The sequence below is a fragment of the Phytophthora ramorum genome (assembly GCF_020800215.1).
Source record: "Phytophthora ramorum isolate Pr-102 chromosome Unknown Phyram_PR-102_s0016, whole genome shotgun sequence".
Lineage (NCBI taxonomy): Eukaryota > Oomycota > Peronosporomycetes > Peronosporales > Peronosporaceae > Phytophthora > Phytophthora ramorum.
Window position 1 is genome coordinate 817,742 of NW_027150662.1, and position 14,205 is coordinate 831,946.

At 56.9% G+C, this 14,205-nt stretch overlaps 6 protein-coding genes across 6 annotated transcripts; 3 read left to right on the forward strand and 3 right to left on the reverse strand.

Moving 5' to 3' along the window:
- Positions 1-230: 230 nt before the first annotated feature.
- KRP23_12933 (uncharacterized protein) lies at positions 231-1,499 on the forward strand (the record flags this gene model as incomplete). The annotated part of the gene is made up of 1 exon (XM_067883582.1): positions 231-1,499. One exon carries the CDS (start codon positions 231-233, stop codon positions 1,497-1,499), a length of 1,269 nt encoding a protein of 422 aa, XP_067739015.1.
- A 7-nt stretch (positions 1,500-1,506) lies between these two features.
- Positions 1,507-3,732, reverse strand: KRP23_12934 (Polycystin-2; the record flags this gene model as incomplete). The annotated part of the gene is made up of 1 exon (XM_067883583.1): positions 1,507-3,732. One exon carries the CDS (start codon positions 3,730-3,732, stop codon positions 1,507-1,509), a length of 2,226 nt encoding a protein of 741 aa, XP_067739016.1.
- Positions 3,733-5,483: 1,751 nt separating this feature from the next.
- Positions 5,484-6,824, reverse strand: KRP23_12935 (uncharacterized protein; the record flags this gene model as incomplete). The annotated part of the gene is made up of 4 exons (XM_067883584.1): positions 5,484-5,744; positions 5,812-5,988; positions 6,048-6,348; positions 6,421-6,824. The coding sequence occupies 4 exons, from the start codon at positions 6,822-6,824 to the stop codon at positions 5,484-5,486; spliced, it is 1,143 nt and encodes a 380-aa protein (XP_067739017.1).
- A 1,420-nt stretch (positions 6,825-8,244) lies between these two features.
- On the forward strand, positions 8,245-9,948 carry KRP23_12936 (uncharacterized protein; the record flags this gene model as incomplete). Its single annotated transcript, XM_067883586.1, has 2 exons — positions 8,245-8,443; positions 9,398-9,948. The coding sequence occupies 2 exons, from the start codon at positions 8,245-8,247 to the stop codon at positions 9,946-9,948; spliced, it is 750 nt and encodes a 249-aa protein (XP_067739018.1).
- A 952-nt stretch (positions 9,949-10,900) lies between these two features.
- Positions 10,901-11,980, reverse strand: KRP23_12937 (COBW domain-containing protein 1; the record flags this gene model as incomplete). Its single annotated transcript, XM_067883587.1, has 1 exon — positions 10,901-11,980. The coding sequence occupies one exon, from the start codon at positions 11,978-11,980 to the stop codon at positions 10,901-10,903; it is 1,080 nt and encodes a 359-aa protein (XP_067739019.1).
- Positions 11,981-12,261: 281 nt separating this feature from the next.
- On the forward strand, positions 12,262-14,044 carry KRP23_12938 (CBL-interacting protein kinase 31; the record flags this gene model as incomplete). Its single annotated transcript, XM_067883588.1, has 6 exons — positions 12,262-12,277; positions 12,361-12,406; positions 12,488-12,665; positions 12,751-12,815; positions 12,896-12,993; positions 13,053-14,044. 6 exons carry the CDS (start codon positions 12,262-12,264, stop codon positions 14,042-14,044), a joined length of 1,395 nt encoding a protein of 464 aa, XP_067739020.1.
- Between the last annotated feature and the right edge of the window lie 161 nt (positions 14,045-14,205).

The window sequence follows — 14,205 nt, forward strand, 5'->3', positions numbered from 1 at the left end:
GGGTTACGATGAACTACGGAGGCAAGTTGCTGCACTTTGAGAAAGCGGTCGACTCGCCAGCTGAGCAGGACACGTATCTACGAACCTGTGTTTCTACCAAGGACGACAGCATTCCTCGCGGATCAAAGCCACGGCCAGCATCATCGCCCTGTTATTTGTCGTCTAAAAGAGCGGCAATACCTCAGCATCATGGCGCGTCAAGTTCTATCAGACAGCTTGAGAACACTAAAATGTGGGGGCGGACGCGAGCACCTTGTGCCTTGTGTGAGCGGAGGTTCATGCGCGCTAGTCTTCCGGGTGTGGTCGTCATGAAGCGTATCTACGACCTCCGTCGCAAATGGGGCGTCATTCAGGACTCGAAGAAGTTTAACGCTCCCTCAGCGCTGTACAGCACAGCCACTGTGTGTGTCTTGTGTCAAGAGATACTGACCTTCGAGGAAACCAAGAAGTCTTCAGCATCTGCAGACAGCAAGCAGCAACTTCACGACTTACTGGACCCATCAGCCTCCGTCGGTGCCAGCGAAGACAAGGACGCTGGCGTTGCACGGATGATTCACGACTCGATCATGCATTATTGGCACCAACAGCCCCCAGCTCGCACAGAAGACAACAATTTACAGGACATCACAAGCAATAAGCGAGTTCGGCAATCGTCGACCGTCTGCAGCATGACAGCTCAAAATGCGCTGCACGCGGACACGAATCGCTCCGCACACACGAAGGAGGAGTTCCAGCCATGGTGGGAGATCGACCTGGCGAACTACGTGGAGGTGCATTCCGTCAAAGTTTATCTCCGCGACGAGGTGAGCCACTTGTACGCTGCTGCACGAGGGCTCGCGGCAAACCCGAGTCGGCACACGCCTGGAGTGTACCCTCTCCACCTCAGCGTCTCGATGAGAACGGGAGTCGGGCGCGACTGCGACGACATCGTCGCGAGTTGTGTGAGCTCACTGTGCGTGACTGAAAAAATGGGTCCTCTGATCGAGTGGCTGGCTCCGCACACGTCTCGCGGTCGGTTCGTGCGTATTCAGTGTCAAGGTCGCGCCATCCTGCACATTGAGCGTGTGCAGGTGTATGTTGCCAAGCCTCAGGCCACAGTACCGAACGATCCACACGTTAGGCGACAGCATTTTCGGCAAAAGTTTCAGCGAGCTGCTTTCTGTGCGTCTGTGATCGCCACCACAGCGTCTCCGGTAGCAGAGTTGAGTCGTGTTGCTGTAGATGCAGAACCCACCCCCAAACGGAGACTGTCCACACCCTCAGCACGCACTTCAAGTCGCAAAGGAAGCCAAATAACCAAGAGCAGCACTCAAAACGGGTCTCAACTCGCATCGGCGCCGTGTTTCGACCCGGAACGAGCCGAGCAGCGGCGCGTCTCGAGACTGTACGCTCGATTCAAGAGTTTGCTGGACGCCCGCGCGAAGTATGTTGCGCCTGAAGTGGCGACAGATGAAGAAGGGAACGGAGAAGAGGAGCAGGAGATGAAAGGTGGTGGGTAGTATTTCGTCACAACTTGTGTTCGAGCAAGAGGTCAAGCTTCCGTTCAAGTGCAGAAAGCTGAGCAGCCATTCTCTGCAGCTCCGTGCTCTCTGAGGCGGTCGCAGCAATTGTTGGAGCTACCGTGTCAGCTGCGCTGGGTCCTTCTTGGGCCACTGGCTTCGCAGCTATCGGATGGACTCTTGCTTCATCGTCGCCATCCTCACTCAGCCGATCGAGTGCATTGACATCACTGTCATACCCGTCCCGAGGCGTTTGCTGTTCCTTGCTCTGGCCATTTGCCTCCGTGGAACAAGGACTAGCAAAGCCATCCACGATGTGCTGAAGCGTTGCACGAGCTTCGTGTTCTTGTAAGCGCGCCGAGGGAAACAGATCCACCAGCACTCGAGGCGTGAGCATCGTCGGCTCCGTACCAGTCAATTTTGAGCCTGGGTTTGCTTCTTGCAGCTCGAGCATAGCATGGAGTCCACACTCAAGAAGACATGGTCGGATTCGCCCCCGGAAAACCACGTCTGCCCGACCCAAGTCCTCGAAGTTGACTGCAGGAAGGCTTGTCTGCGCAACACGAGATGTGGCGGAGGCGTTTTTCGTGCTTCGGCGACTCCTGCATCGCAATAAATCCTTTGCCCACAGCACGAAGCTCCACGCCATGTTGTCTGCAATCCTCGAGATTGCCATGTTGTTCTGTGTTTTGTAGCTCTCGCTGCTCACTTCTGCGTACGCATCCAAGACGATGGCGAGCATCATGTTCAGCAGCACGAGGCTTACGACAATCATGTACCCCCAGTAGTAGAACATGCAGACCGGAGAGTACAACCCCTGGATGCTGCCGTAGTCAAAGTTCCCGAAGAGCATATTGATGCAGGTCTCCATTGCAATCTGCAACGATGAAAACTCCTCGACGCGGTCGCCGAAGAGAATGGTGCCGGATACAGCGAACGTGACGAAGATGACGATGAACACGACGAAGAACGCGCCGAACTGGTGCAGTGCACTCGCCACAGTGCGTGTGAGGATACTCAGTCGAGGGTGAAAGCGGAACCGTTTGAGGATTCGCATACTCAGCAGGAAGACGGCGAGAGTGGCAATCAGACGCAGCGCGACTGTGAGCTCTGCTACATCCTTGAGCATGTTGATGACGGCCATGAGACGAGCTCGGACATCATCGTCAGACCAGTTCTTGCCGCTGAGCACGAGCGATGCCAGGTTGTCGCGGAACTCCTTATTGAACATGAGCCTAACTACTGAGAACCACACGACGTAGAACACAGCAACCGCCACAGTGGACGCGTGCTCGATGACGACCCAGACATTCCCACAGACCAAGTTTCGGATGCCCGTACGGCGATACCGATAGAGTCTGCGTAGCTGCATGGCGACTGCTAGCAGGAAGAAGACCAAGACAACAATGTCGGCTGCAACTGTGATCGGCGCTTGGTACGGGTTCGAGAGCGCGGGTGTGGTCGACGAGCTCGTCTGGACCGATCCACCCGCGTCGAAAGAGAGCTGCATCTCTGTGACAGCGTACCCTTGGAGCTCGCCGTTGTACGTGACGATGGTGATCAGGAGCTCTTCGGTGGCGAAGTCGAGCCAGTCGCCTTGAGTTTTCAAAGCTCTGAGCTTGCCCGCAGCCTCGGTGGCGTTCGTGTCGAAGCTGATCATCCGTTGCTGGGTCGTCGTGTTGGTCGAGTCGTAGCAGTAAGGGTACAAGTTGGCGAGGAACGGCTGTGTATCGCACACGTGCATGGCCTTCCGGGTCACCCGGAAGTTGACGGCGCCCAGCACCTTGTTGAACATGGCAACGCGTCCCCACCGGTCCTGCGTGAGCGTGTGGCCGTTGTAGTCCTGCGTCACGAACACGGCCGGCACGAACGTGTCCGTGAGCCACTCGAACACGTCTGCGATGTCGCCGATGTTGGCGAATTTCATCGTCGAGTCCTCCGTGACCGTGTCACTGCCCGAAGTCGCAAGTGCAGAGGACACCGCGAAGCCCTGCGCGTACATGTTGGACGCCGGGATGTGCGCGAACAGCATCGACACGAAGGCGCAGAAGTAGAGGACCGGCAGGGGAATGCGCCACACGGCGTGGACGATCTCGCGGTCCTGGCACAGCGAGTCGTATGCCACCTGCATCGGGATCTCCAGGCGGCGAGAAGACGGTGCGGCAGCCATTTTGGCTTGCAAGCCACCGTTTGCAGCAGCAGGTGTCACGTTGCCCGGTATCAGCTTCTTCATGGCGACAACGTGGAGCTGAAGACCCTTTGCAGGAGGCGTTCAACCGGGCGTTTCGCTCGAACCTGTTGCTCATTGGACAGCATCGCAAGCCTGTAAGGAATCCGTGCGAGGTTGCCGTACAGCGATTACCCGTCGCACTTCAGGCTTGCGGTACGTTGGAGCCACCAATTAATGCCTGCCGACACTCGGCGAGCACTTACCGATTGACTGCGCACCATCGTTCCGGTTGGTTTCTTCTCCGGGGCACCTTGTGATTGGAGCAAGCTTGAACCATAGAGGTATTTCCCCGTAGCGATACTTAGTGTCGCTTTCCATGCCCGATCTCGAATAGGATTGACGTTGTGATCTCGCCGGAGAATGTGTTGACAGCTGGTACAGCGTAGTTGGCATGAAGTCCTCGCCCCCGCCATCTCCAGGTTAATTTGTTTCTCGCTCATTGACCACCTCGTCGATTGCTACTGTCATTTGTGTAGCGTAGTGTGGACATCCTTCTCTGTGTGGAAGCGCGACAAGCGGTGTAGCGTGCAATAGGAGTGATAACCGCAGCGGACCTTAGTCGCCTCGAAAACACAGACACTCCACCGAAAAATCTCCCCTGCCTCAGCTCGCACACCTTCACGACATTCACAAGAATGTGCAGAACACCCGAGTTTACCACGTATATGTAGTCGCTCTCATTACCGGCCTAGAAGAGAGTTACACGTGCAGGGAGCTTGTCATCTCCAGGAGATTTGTCAGCGCCACGATTGCAACCGCGAAAAACACATTCTTCGTGATGGACGAACACTGCTTTGCGGTGTTTGAACCCGCGTCTGTGTACTCCAGTCTGTAGCGATGCTGGTACATATGAAGAGCACGAATCCCAGCAGACCCACAGCCATGGAGAACGCGAAACTCCGTGTTCCAGCGAGGCAGTACACGCGCCAGTGAGCAATCTCACACACCAGAAGAGCGCCCCACGTAGTGCTTGGATGGAGGTTCACTTTCAAGTGTTGGCAGAGGATGCCAAGTGTCCGAGGCCTGGTAGGCATCACCAGTTTTCCAGTCACGCGCAAAACGCACGCACAACATCGTCAAGGTTAGAGCTGGTAGGCGCCAGACGTGCAGAGACTTGTGGATTTCATACCACCCCGGCCAGTACGTAGCTCGCATGCCCGGTCGCACCAGTCCTTGTACTGAGTTCGCTGGAGGGGGTCAGAGGTGCAGGCAACTTCAGCGACAGCGGAATCATTGCCAGCACATCTAGGACGAAGCCGAACGATTTGAACGTCGCTCGAGCCTTGCGTTTGTCTCGGTGGATGTTGCCAGCCTCGTAGAACCCCGTGTACGTGGAAGTCGCCGGCCAAGAGTGCTTCCGCCGCGTATAACGCGCGAAATGCTGCCGACGACGGCGGGAGGACAGCCTTCAAGTGAATGTCGTGGCGAAAGGCAGCAAGAACGCCTCGTACAGCAGATAGCCAAGTAGCAACTGGTACCAGCTCTTGAGCACCCTCGAGTGTGGGTCAAAGGCGTTGCGCAACTCGCGAATGTAGCCGTAGAAGCTTGCACTCCCGCTGCCGTCGGGCTGCAGGCATTCGCGCCGAGACAGGCGTATAGGCCTGGCATTGCCATCAACGAACCCCTTGCTCTCAAGTAGACGCCAGCTGGGTTGTGGGTTCCTGGATGGCAACAAACAGCAACAGCGGAAAAGAATACAAGGATGACGAGCTACAGCAAACAGGAAGGTTCTGCATAATACCCCAGTGTTGTGGTCATGACGACGGAGCAGGCTGTGCTGATGAGGACCTCGACCGTGGAGGTGGGGGTGCCACGACGACGACCGAGATGTCGCTCCCTCCGCTTTGCACCTTTTTCTGCTGTTGTTGCTGCCTTTTCATCTGAAGCATGCGCTCTCGGATGCTCGACTTGGCGTGGCCGGGTTTCGCAGCCTTGCGGATCTCCGAAGCCTTCAGGACATCCAGCTGCGCACTGCCGCTGAGTTTCTCCTTAACCAACGCCACAAACTCTTCGTTCTGTCAGCACCAAATAGCAAATTCCGTCAGAGTTTCAATTAAAAGAAAGCACGACAATCAGCGTTACCCCAATGACTCGGCGCGTGTGTTGGCAGCTACGGCGCGTGGCAGCCTTGCACTCCACCACTTTGCAGTTGAGAAAAGCCGCCATCTCGTCCAAGAACGAGCTGCGCGTTTCAAGCACAAACGTGCGCAAGTCGTCCCGGTCCATCCGGACAATGCACTTGGTCACATACAGGCCAGCCTGTAGTCATCAACAGTCAGCGAACATGCCCCCGCGACAGCCCATTCATCGCCACGTACCACACTGATGATCTGGGCGTTCTTTTCCGTCGTGCTCGTGGCGAGCAGCGGCTGCAACAGCGTTTCGTCTGCGCCCGCGTCCAGTGCCGTGTCAAGCACTTCCCTGGCCAGGTCCCTCAGAAACTGCTTCTCGGAGCACGCGCGGTTCAGCAGCACGGGCACAATGGCGCCCAAGTGCGTCGCCGTCTCGGTCTGCAGCTGCAGGATCAGGTCCTGCACGCACAGCAGCGCGTTGCGCGTCACGGCGGAGCGCAGACTGGAAGCGGCCGGCAGCACGAGCTTCGTCAGCACGTCCTTCTCCCTGCAGCAGTAGCAACAGCGACACAAATGTGAGCTCAGCAGGTCTTTTGACAGCTCCAATTCTCTCTCTTACAGCTGCCGCCGGGCCTGGGCCTGGTGATGAGCGGCAAAGCACCGCAGCGAGTCCAGCGCCGCGAATTCGTGGGCCCAGACTACGTCGGCGTCGTCATTGGCTTGTGTCTCCTGTAGCAGCAGCTGGTCCAGCTTTTGCTCTTCGAGTGTGGGGTCCTCGCAGGGCTGCAGTTCGCCCCTCGTCTTGACTGTCACCAGGAACAGCTGCCCGTCTGGCGCGCCGTCCAGCGTCTTGTCCTGCTCTTCAACTGTTGGCGGCTGCTCGTCAACTATATGGTCTTCTGCCGACGCTGAGGAGCGTCGCCGCTTAACGACAGGGCCCGCACCCAGCACAGGCTGCACCGACTCGTCGCGCGGCTGGCTGCGCTTGCGCGGTGGAGCGGCTGAGGGCGACGCGGGGGCCATGACGCAGCGCCGCAATGCCGCGCACAGCAGGTAGTAGACACTCGTCGCCAGGGCTCCAGCAGCGCGGGCAGCACGTCCAGCGATGGTGAAAAGTGCTGACTAGCGAGCCTAGTTTTGTGTCGACATGAGGGCTGTATGCTCTGTCGGCCCATCTCGACAAATGATTACACCCTCGTCAAATCATAACGCCGCCTGGACAAACCGATATGCTCGAGACGCCGACGCCGAGGACAAGGTCGTGTACTACCTTGGATTGGCCGCCAGACCACGGGGTTCGCTGGACATCTGCAACATGTCCATAACGAACAATCGCATTGGTGAGACCATTCTGTCTGAAGGCACTTGCAGAAGGCTGCGTCGTTCGCATGATCATCGACGAGCAAACCGCGCTCCAAAAGAAAAACATGGCTTGGGTACGCAAGTTCAAAGACGCGGGGATCCCGGTCAAGACTGGGCGCGTGCCCAGCTTCATGGTCCACCACAAGTGGACCGTCGTGAACGGTGAGTTCATTTTATAAGGCACGGGCAACTACAGCGCGGTTGCGTTCAATGGAGCCCGCCATGCAGAAACGTTTCAGACGACCACGGATCAGACGCACGTTGATTCCACTAACCGCGAGTTCGAGCAGCTTTGGGATGAAGGACGGGCGCTTCAATGGGCCTCGAGGCGTACTGCTTGCTTCATGTACTTGGGGGAGGACGAGGAAGAAACAAGAACCCATCGGGAGAGCAGGACGAAGACGAGGACGCAACGATGTGCTACTTGGGAGAGGAGAACGAGGAAGAGGAAGAATCGAAAATGTACACCCCGGGAGAGCAGGACAAGAACGTTGTTGATGTGTAAGATGTGGCTGAACGTGCGCGCCATTGTTCAGCAGATGCCCATGAGCGAAGTCAACGAAGGCATTGCTATGATGCGTTAGGGCCGTGGTGCGCTACCACAAATTTCATGAACGGATTGTTCATCCTTGACATCGTTTGCTGAGAAACCATCATTTTTACTGCAGCTGGAGCTCGAGTCGAACGAAGACACGCTTTGGTTCTTGCTGGGGCGTCGAGCAGCAGGGGTGCTTCCTCGGAAGCTGATCTGGTGATCCCTATTTTTCAGAAGAAGAACGAGTCAGAGGTGGAGGTGTCACTGGTGTTGGTACAAGTGAAGAGCAGACACCCACGCGACAGGGAGTTTCCCCAGTCTGCCATGAAGAAAACGCACCCTTCGTTATTGTTTGGTGGAAACGATCAAAAGCCCCCCCCCCCCCCCCCCCCCCCCCGAAATGAAGAAGTCCGTCGAGAATACACTCAGCAGGAAATCCGTTCACGAGGTCATCCGCATTACACGAATGTACGAGTGGAAGGAAGCACACACTACCGGTTCGTCTACTCCGAGTGTGCGGGGGGCGTCCCCAGCAAATCGACGTCAATGACTGCGGCGAAGGACGACAGGAGCATGGCTGCATCGCCTGGCGTCTCATTTACGTTGTGCTTCCGTTCGGTGCGCTGTGCGGCGTTTCCATTTCTAAGCCAAGGAGTGGCCGCTAAATTAGCAGGTCTGGCGGAGTCTCTATGGGACCCCATGGCACTTGGCGATGGTGATTTGAGGTATCGGAAGGATATGGAAAGTCAGTTTGAGGCGGGGTTTCTCTAAGCGAAGGTGATGCCTGATGAAGAACTGTAGAATGTTGCATCCCAAGGACTCGTGCATGCACCAGGCCACACCAAAGATGGAGAAACAGGCGAAGAAAACGGCAATGATGGCGAAGTGGGCAGTGGTACCGGAGAGCTGTCTCCTGACAAGAAGCGAGAGCAAGAAGCGAGAGCAAGAAGCGAGAGCAAGTAGAGCAGGAAAGGAGTTTCTCCTAAACGCCCACGGCTTCAGTCTCAGTCTAATTACTAAGTAGGTAATGAGTGTTTTCGTTGACGGATTGACAACATCATGGGCGAATAGCCATGGCAGCCCACAGTGACGATATCGCCTCAGATTCCGTTAGACCTCCTCCATTGCCCCTAACGCTAGCCTTACGGGACCTAGAGAGATAGAGACCCCCCCCAGGAACACCACACGCTGTAGACTTCACCGCTTGAGAAACCAGCTCCGGAGAGCTAGTTCCTTCTAAGCATGTGCTCGTTCATAAGGTAGATGGTACGAGCACCATTCGTATCTCGGTCGCACATGTAGGGCACCTGAAGACCTTCTGCCTCATTAGCCCGCGGTTGGTTCTCCCGCAGAGCGAGCAGATCTTGCTAGTGAACGGCTCCGTGCACACAATCAGTCGGCCTCCGGTCCTTCTTCTCCAGCATTTTCCACTCTACGCTTTGATCTTCTGGTGCGTAGCGTACATGGTCTTGTTCATCCGCTGCCGCTTGCGCTTATTTCTCTCGCGAGTCTTGCGGGACTGAAGGCGGTCGATGGAGGCGAGGCACCTTTCGATCTGGCTTTCCGCGTCGTACACGTCCACATTCCACTGTATTTCGAACCCTGTCGACGGAGGTGGCGCGGTGGCGGCGACGCACGCATTAGCGCGAAGTGTCCACTCATCGAGTGACCGCCGTGGCAGGACTAATGTTTTTTACAGCTCAAGATCTACGCGGACGCAGCGTTCATAACGGCATGGAGTCGCACATCTTCGCGGCGGCGCTGGGCGCGCTTGTGCCGAGCTTCCTGCTGCTGCTGCAGTTCGAGCGGCAGTGGGCTCGCGAGTTGCCTCCGCAGTGCAGCGGCGTGCTGGACAGCGTCCTGTGGCTGGCGGCCGACGCCATTTTCCCGCACTTGGCGTGTCTGGGCGCCTCGGGGCGCGCCTTGTACGCCGAATTCTACGCGTTCGACCTGCTGCTCTTCCCGCTCGTGTACGCGGCGGCGCTGCTGGGCGTCTTGCGACGACTGTGGCCCGAGCGGCGCCTGCTGTGGACGCTGCCGGTGCTGGCGGCGACGTGCGACGTGGCCGAGAATGTGTCCATCTTGACGCTGCTGCGACTGTTCCCGGCCCGCTGGGAGACGCTGGAGGACATCGTCAGCGTCCTGACGCGCACCAAATGGGTCGCGGTGCTCTCAGCTCTGGTTTTCGTGGTGCTGGGCGTGCTCAAGTGGACACTAAACAAAGTGTCCACCAAGGACAAAAAGGAGTGATATATGGAGGAAAATTGACTCGTTGCGCTGCTTGCATTCCCTGCGCTGGATCGCTGTAGCACCCGAGGCGGAGTAACTGCGATTCTGGATAGCCTCCTGGTATTCGACATGTACTTGAACCTCCACGTGACTTGCATGGCCAGCCGCAAGAAAATAATGAAGTACTTCGCTCCCAGCGAAGCATTACGTTTGTGGTTCATTTCTTGCGGACTTGCTGTGCCTGCTACCCTACCGACTGATGGTTCGACTTGGCACTACAGCAGTGGATAAGACGAGTAGCTTCTCGAACACCTTCAAGCAGGTCGCTGGTGTTGAGATTGTCACGAGACCAACCTCTTGACCTGGTTGAAGCAGGACACAGTCCAGGACTCGACTACCGGCTCCTCTGCTGGTGTGTGCGAGTTGACCGCAAGAGCTTCAATATCGAACTGTTCGTCCGTGCGTTTGCCAACTCGCGCCTGGGAAATCACCCGAAAAAATCACATGCAACAGCACCGACGAGAAGAGGGTACTGCAGGTCGATTCTGTGTGGCATTTCACCACAAAATACATTTCATTCGAGACGTTACCTTCCACCACTCGTCTCGAGCCGCACACCATCAAAAGCAGTACAACGTGCTGCTCGAACGTACTCCCCGCACATATAAGCCAGTGTTGAGTTTTCCCATTCTCGCAGGTGCCCTCTAACACGCCAGACACGAAGCAGTCTCGGCAGCCGAAGCAGACTTAGATGCGTTGTTAGGCCACTCATGGCACGCTGGACACCAAGAACTTGCATCAATCTGCGGCGCAAGTCCAGGCGACGTTGCCTATCATGTCTGCTAATGTCGCGACGTTGGCTACCTACCGCAGCAGCAACACGTCGATGACCGATAAGTCGGACACCTAACAGCCATAAACTGCCGTACTTGTGAAGCATGTAGATTGAATAAAAGAATGCGCGATGACCCGTCTAATTGTCGCTGACGACACACCCTTCGAGGCCTGCCTGCAGCTCACTCTTACGCAGGTGGAGGCCGATGAAGACCACTTGCGTAACGCGGCCTTCCTTGCTTTGCAGCTCGCCTTCAGACCAGCGTTCTTCTGACGCGTACACCTCGAACAGCTCGTGCACCGCCTGCAGAATAAACTTGTTGGGCTCGCCAGCAACTGCGACGACGCCCTTGACGCGGAAGAGCTTCTGGCGCTCCGATCCGACGTCGTCGTCCTGTTCCCACAACAGCTCTCCGAGCCACCTCTCGAGCTTGTCCTGATCCAACGGGCCGTCTCGGACCCTCACGCACATGGTCTGCATGCCGCCCGTGTGTGTCGTGTGGTCATGGTGCTCGTCGTCGCAGGTCTCGTGCTCCTGACCCTGCAGCTCCTTCTCCACCTGCTCCGCTCTGCTGGTGGTGAAGCTCTTGATGTTGAGGATGTCGTCCAGGTCCACTCTCGACCTCTCTGTCCACCGGACGCTGGCCACGCCATTGACGCGCGTCACCGTCTTCTCAATGGCCTCTCTTGCGTCCTGGTCCGGCACCAGGTCCCCTTTGTTCAGCAGGATCCGGTCGGCGTAGGCCAGCTGTGCGGCAGCCTCTCGTTGCGTGTCCGGGTGGCGTAGATGGAAGTCGAGACGAGGCGCGTCCACGAGCGTGACGATGCCGTCCAGGAAGATGCGGCCCTCGAGCTCGTCGTCCACCCAGAAGACGCTGGCCACCTTCCCGGGGTCCGCCATGCCCGTGGTCTCCACGAGGATATAGTCGAAGCGGTCGCGACGCTCCAGCAGTTTCTCCAGCGTATTCACCAGGTCGCTGCGCACGGAGCAGCACACGCAGCCGTTGCTGAGCTCGTAGAAGCCGTCCATGACCGCGCCGTCCGCGCCATCCTTGGCTACGAGGCTCTCGACGCCCACCTCGTCACCGAACTCGTTCTCAATCACGGCGATGCGCCTTCCATGGTCGGCCGACAGAATGAACTGCAGCAGCGTCGTCTTGCCCGCGCCTAGGAAGCCCGAGAGGATCGTCACGGGGATCATGGGCGGAGCGTCATCCATTATTGTGCTTTTTTCGGTGGTCGACGCGTCACGTGCGTGGCGGAAAATAATGGAATGATTGATGGGAGGCCGATGATGGATGAGAGGGGATCGGAAATAGAAGGAGCCAAACGGTAGATAATGCGTTGCGATTGGTGGAAAATGCGTGATGGAACGTAAACATGGTGTCCTGCCACATCATAGTGTGTGCGCCACATCGCGAAACGAAAAAATCCCGGCGAAAAGCTCCGCAGACGTCAAAAGGGAGACGTGGATCGGAGGGAAACGCGACAGGAGCCAAGATGGTTAAGAAAGTCGGTACGTGTCGGGCGCGTGGATGCTCCCCATACAGCGCTGCGTGTAGTGTGTGTGGTTGCATCTGACGCTGTTTGTTGCCGTAGGGAAATACGAGATCGGCAAGACGCTGGGCGAAGGAACGTTCGGAAAGTGAGTGGCCCTCTGGAAGTTGGGGTCCATAATCAGAGGGGGGGAGGGCTGACGCTGATGCACTTGCTTCATATTTGCCAGGGTCAAGTACGCGGTGAACACGGAGACGGACGAGCGCGTGGCCATCAAAGTGCTTGACAAGGAGAAGATCCAGAAGCAGAATATGGGCGCGCAGATCAAGAAGGAGATCTCCATCATGAAGATGGTGCGCCACAAGCACGTGGTGGTGCTTAAGGAGGTGCTGGCCAGTCGCACCAAGGTCCGTCAACTGCAACTGTTACTGTAGGAGAATAGGACGCACTTTGGGTTTTAGTATTAAGGGGGGATCTTTTACTGTGTTTTAGATCTTCATTGTGCTGGAGTTGATCACGGGCGGCGAGCTGTTTGACAAGATCGTGAGCGAAGGAAGGCAAGTCTTGAAGCAGAAGATCGGTGCATGAGATGGTACAGCACAGATGCTGACTCATTGTTGCCCGTTGTAACTAACAGATTCAGCGAGGAAACCGCGCGCTTCTACTTCCGCCAGCTCGTGGACGGCGTGCAGTACTGTCACGAGAACGGCGTGTGCCATCGCGACCTGAAGCCGGGTACGTTTGCTGATGTAATTGCGATTTTTATGGCCAGTTGGCTGACTTGTCATTTGCAGAGAACCTGCTGCTGGACGAGAATGGAGACCTGAAGATTTCTGATTTTGGTCTCTCGGCGCTGTACGAGGGCGGCGGCCCGGACGGCCCCGAGAGCTCACGCGCCTCGCTGCTGCACACGACGTGCGGTACCCCCAACTACGTGGCTCCTGAGGTGCTGGCTGACAAGGGCTATGACGGTCGTGCTGCTGATGTGTGGTCCATGGGTGTGATCCTCTACGTGTTGTTGGCTGGTTTCCTGCCTTTTGATGAGCCGACGATGTCAGCGCTGTTCCGCAAGATCCAGAAGGCCGAGTTTTCGTACCCAAGCTGGTTCACCCCGCGCGTCAAAGCGCTGCTGAACCGCATTCTTATCCCGGACCCGGAGACCCGTATTTCGCTTAAGGAGATCCTGTGTGACGAGTGGTTTGTGAACGCAAATGGCGCTGACGAGCAGGTGGCGCCAGGCTCTGGACCTAGCACGATTAGCGCGGAATTGTCGGCCGCTCCCGTGCCGAGTCCCGTTGACCACATGACCATCAAGCCCAGCCAGGCGGATCTGGACGCTGCTATCCTGGAACACCAGGACGAAATCAACTCGGGCAAGAAGGACAAGCAGGACGGCGGTCTGAAGGTGATGAACGCGTTCGACCTGATCAACATGTGCGGCGGCATGGCCCTGAACCGCATGTTCCAGAGCAACGACGAAAAGCGGGTGAAGCGGTCGACGCAGTTCACGTCAACCATCCCGGCGGCGAGCATCATGACTCGCCTGACGGGCCACTTGGAGAGCCTTCACTGCGAAATCAACGTGGAGAACTCCTCGAAGGTGAAGGCCGTGTTGCAGACGCCGAAGGGTGCTGTCGGTGTGGTGATCCAGATTTTCATGCTCGCGGATAGCCTTCACCTGGTGGAGGTTCGTCGTGGCAAGGGCGATATCTTTGAGTACCACAAGTTCTACACGCAGTTGAACGAGCAGATGAAGGATCTGATTTCGGCTCCGGGGAGCAGCTAAGCTTTGCTTTACGAACGCGATAGCAAGGATGCGTAGTGCTGACCCGATAGCATGCTAGTGCAGCACACAGAGAGCCCAGTGCTGGCGTCTCTCCTCCTTTCTCTTTTCATATTTCTTGCTCCTAGTGAGAATACACATCCGACACGCTGTTTTAGCCATGT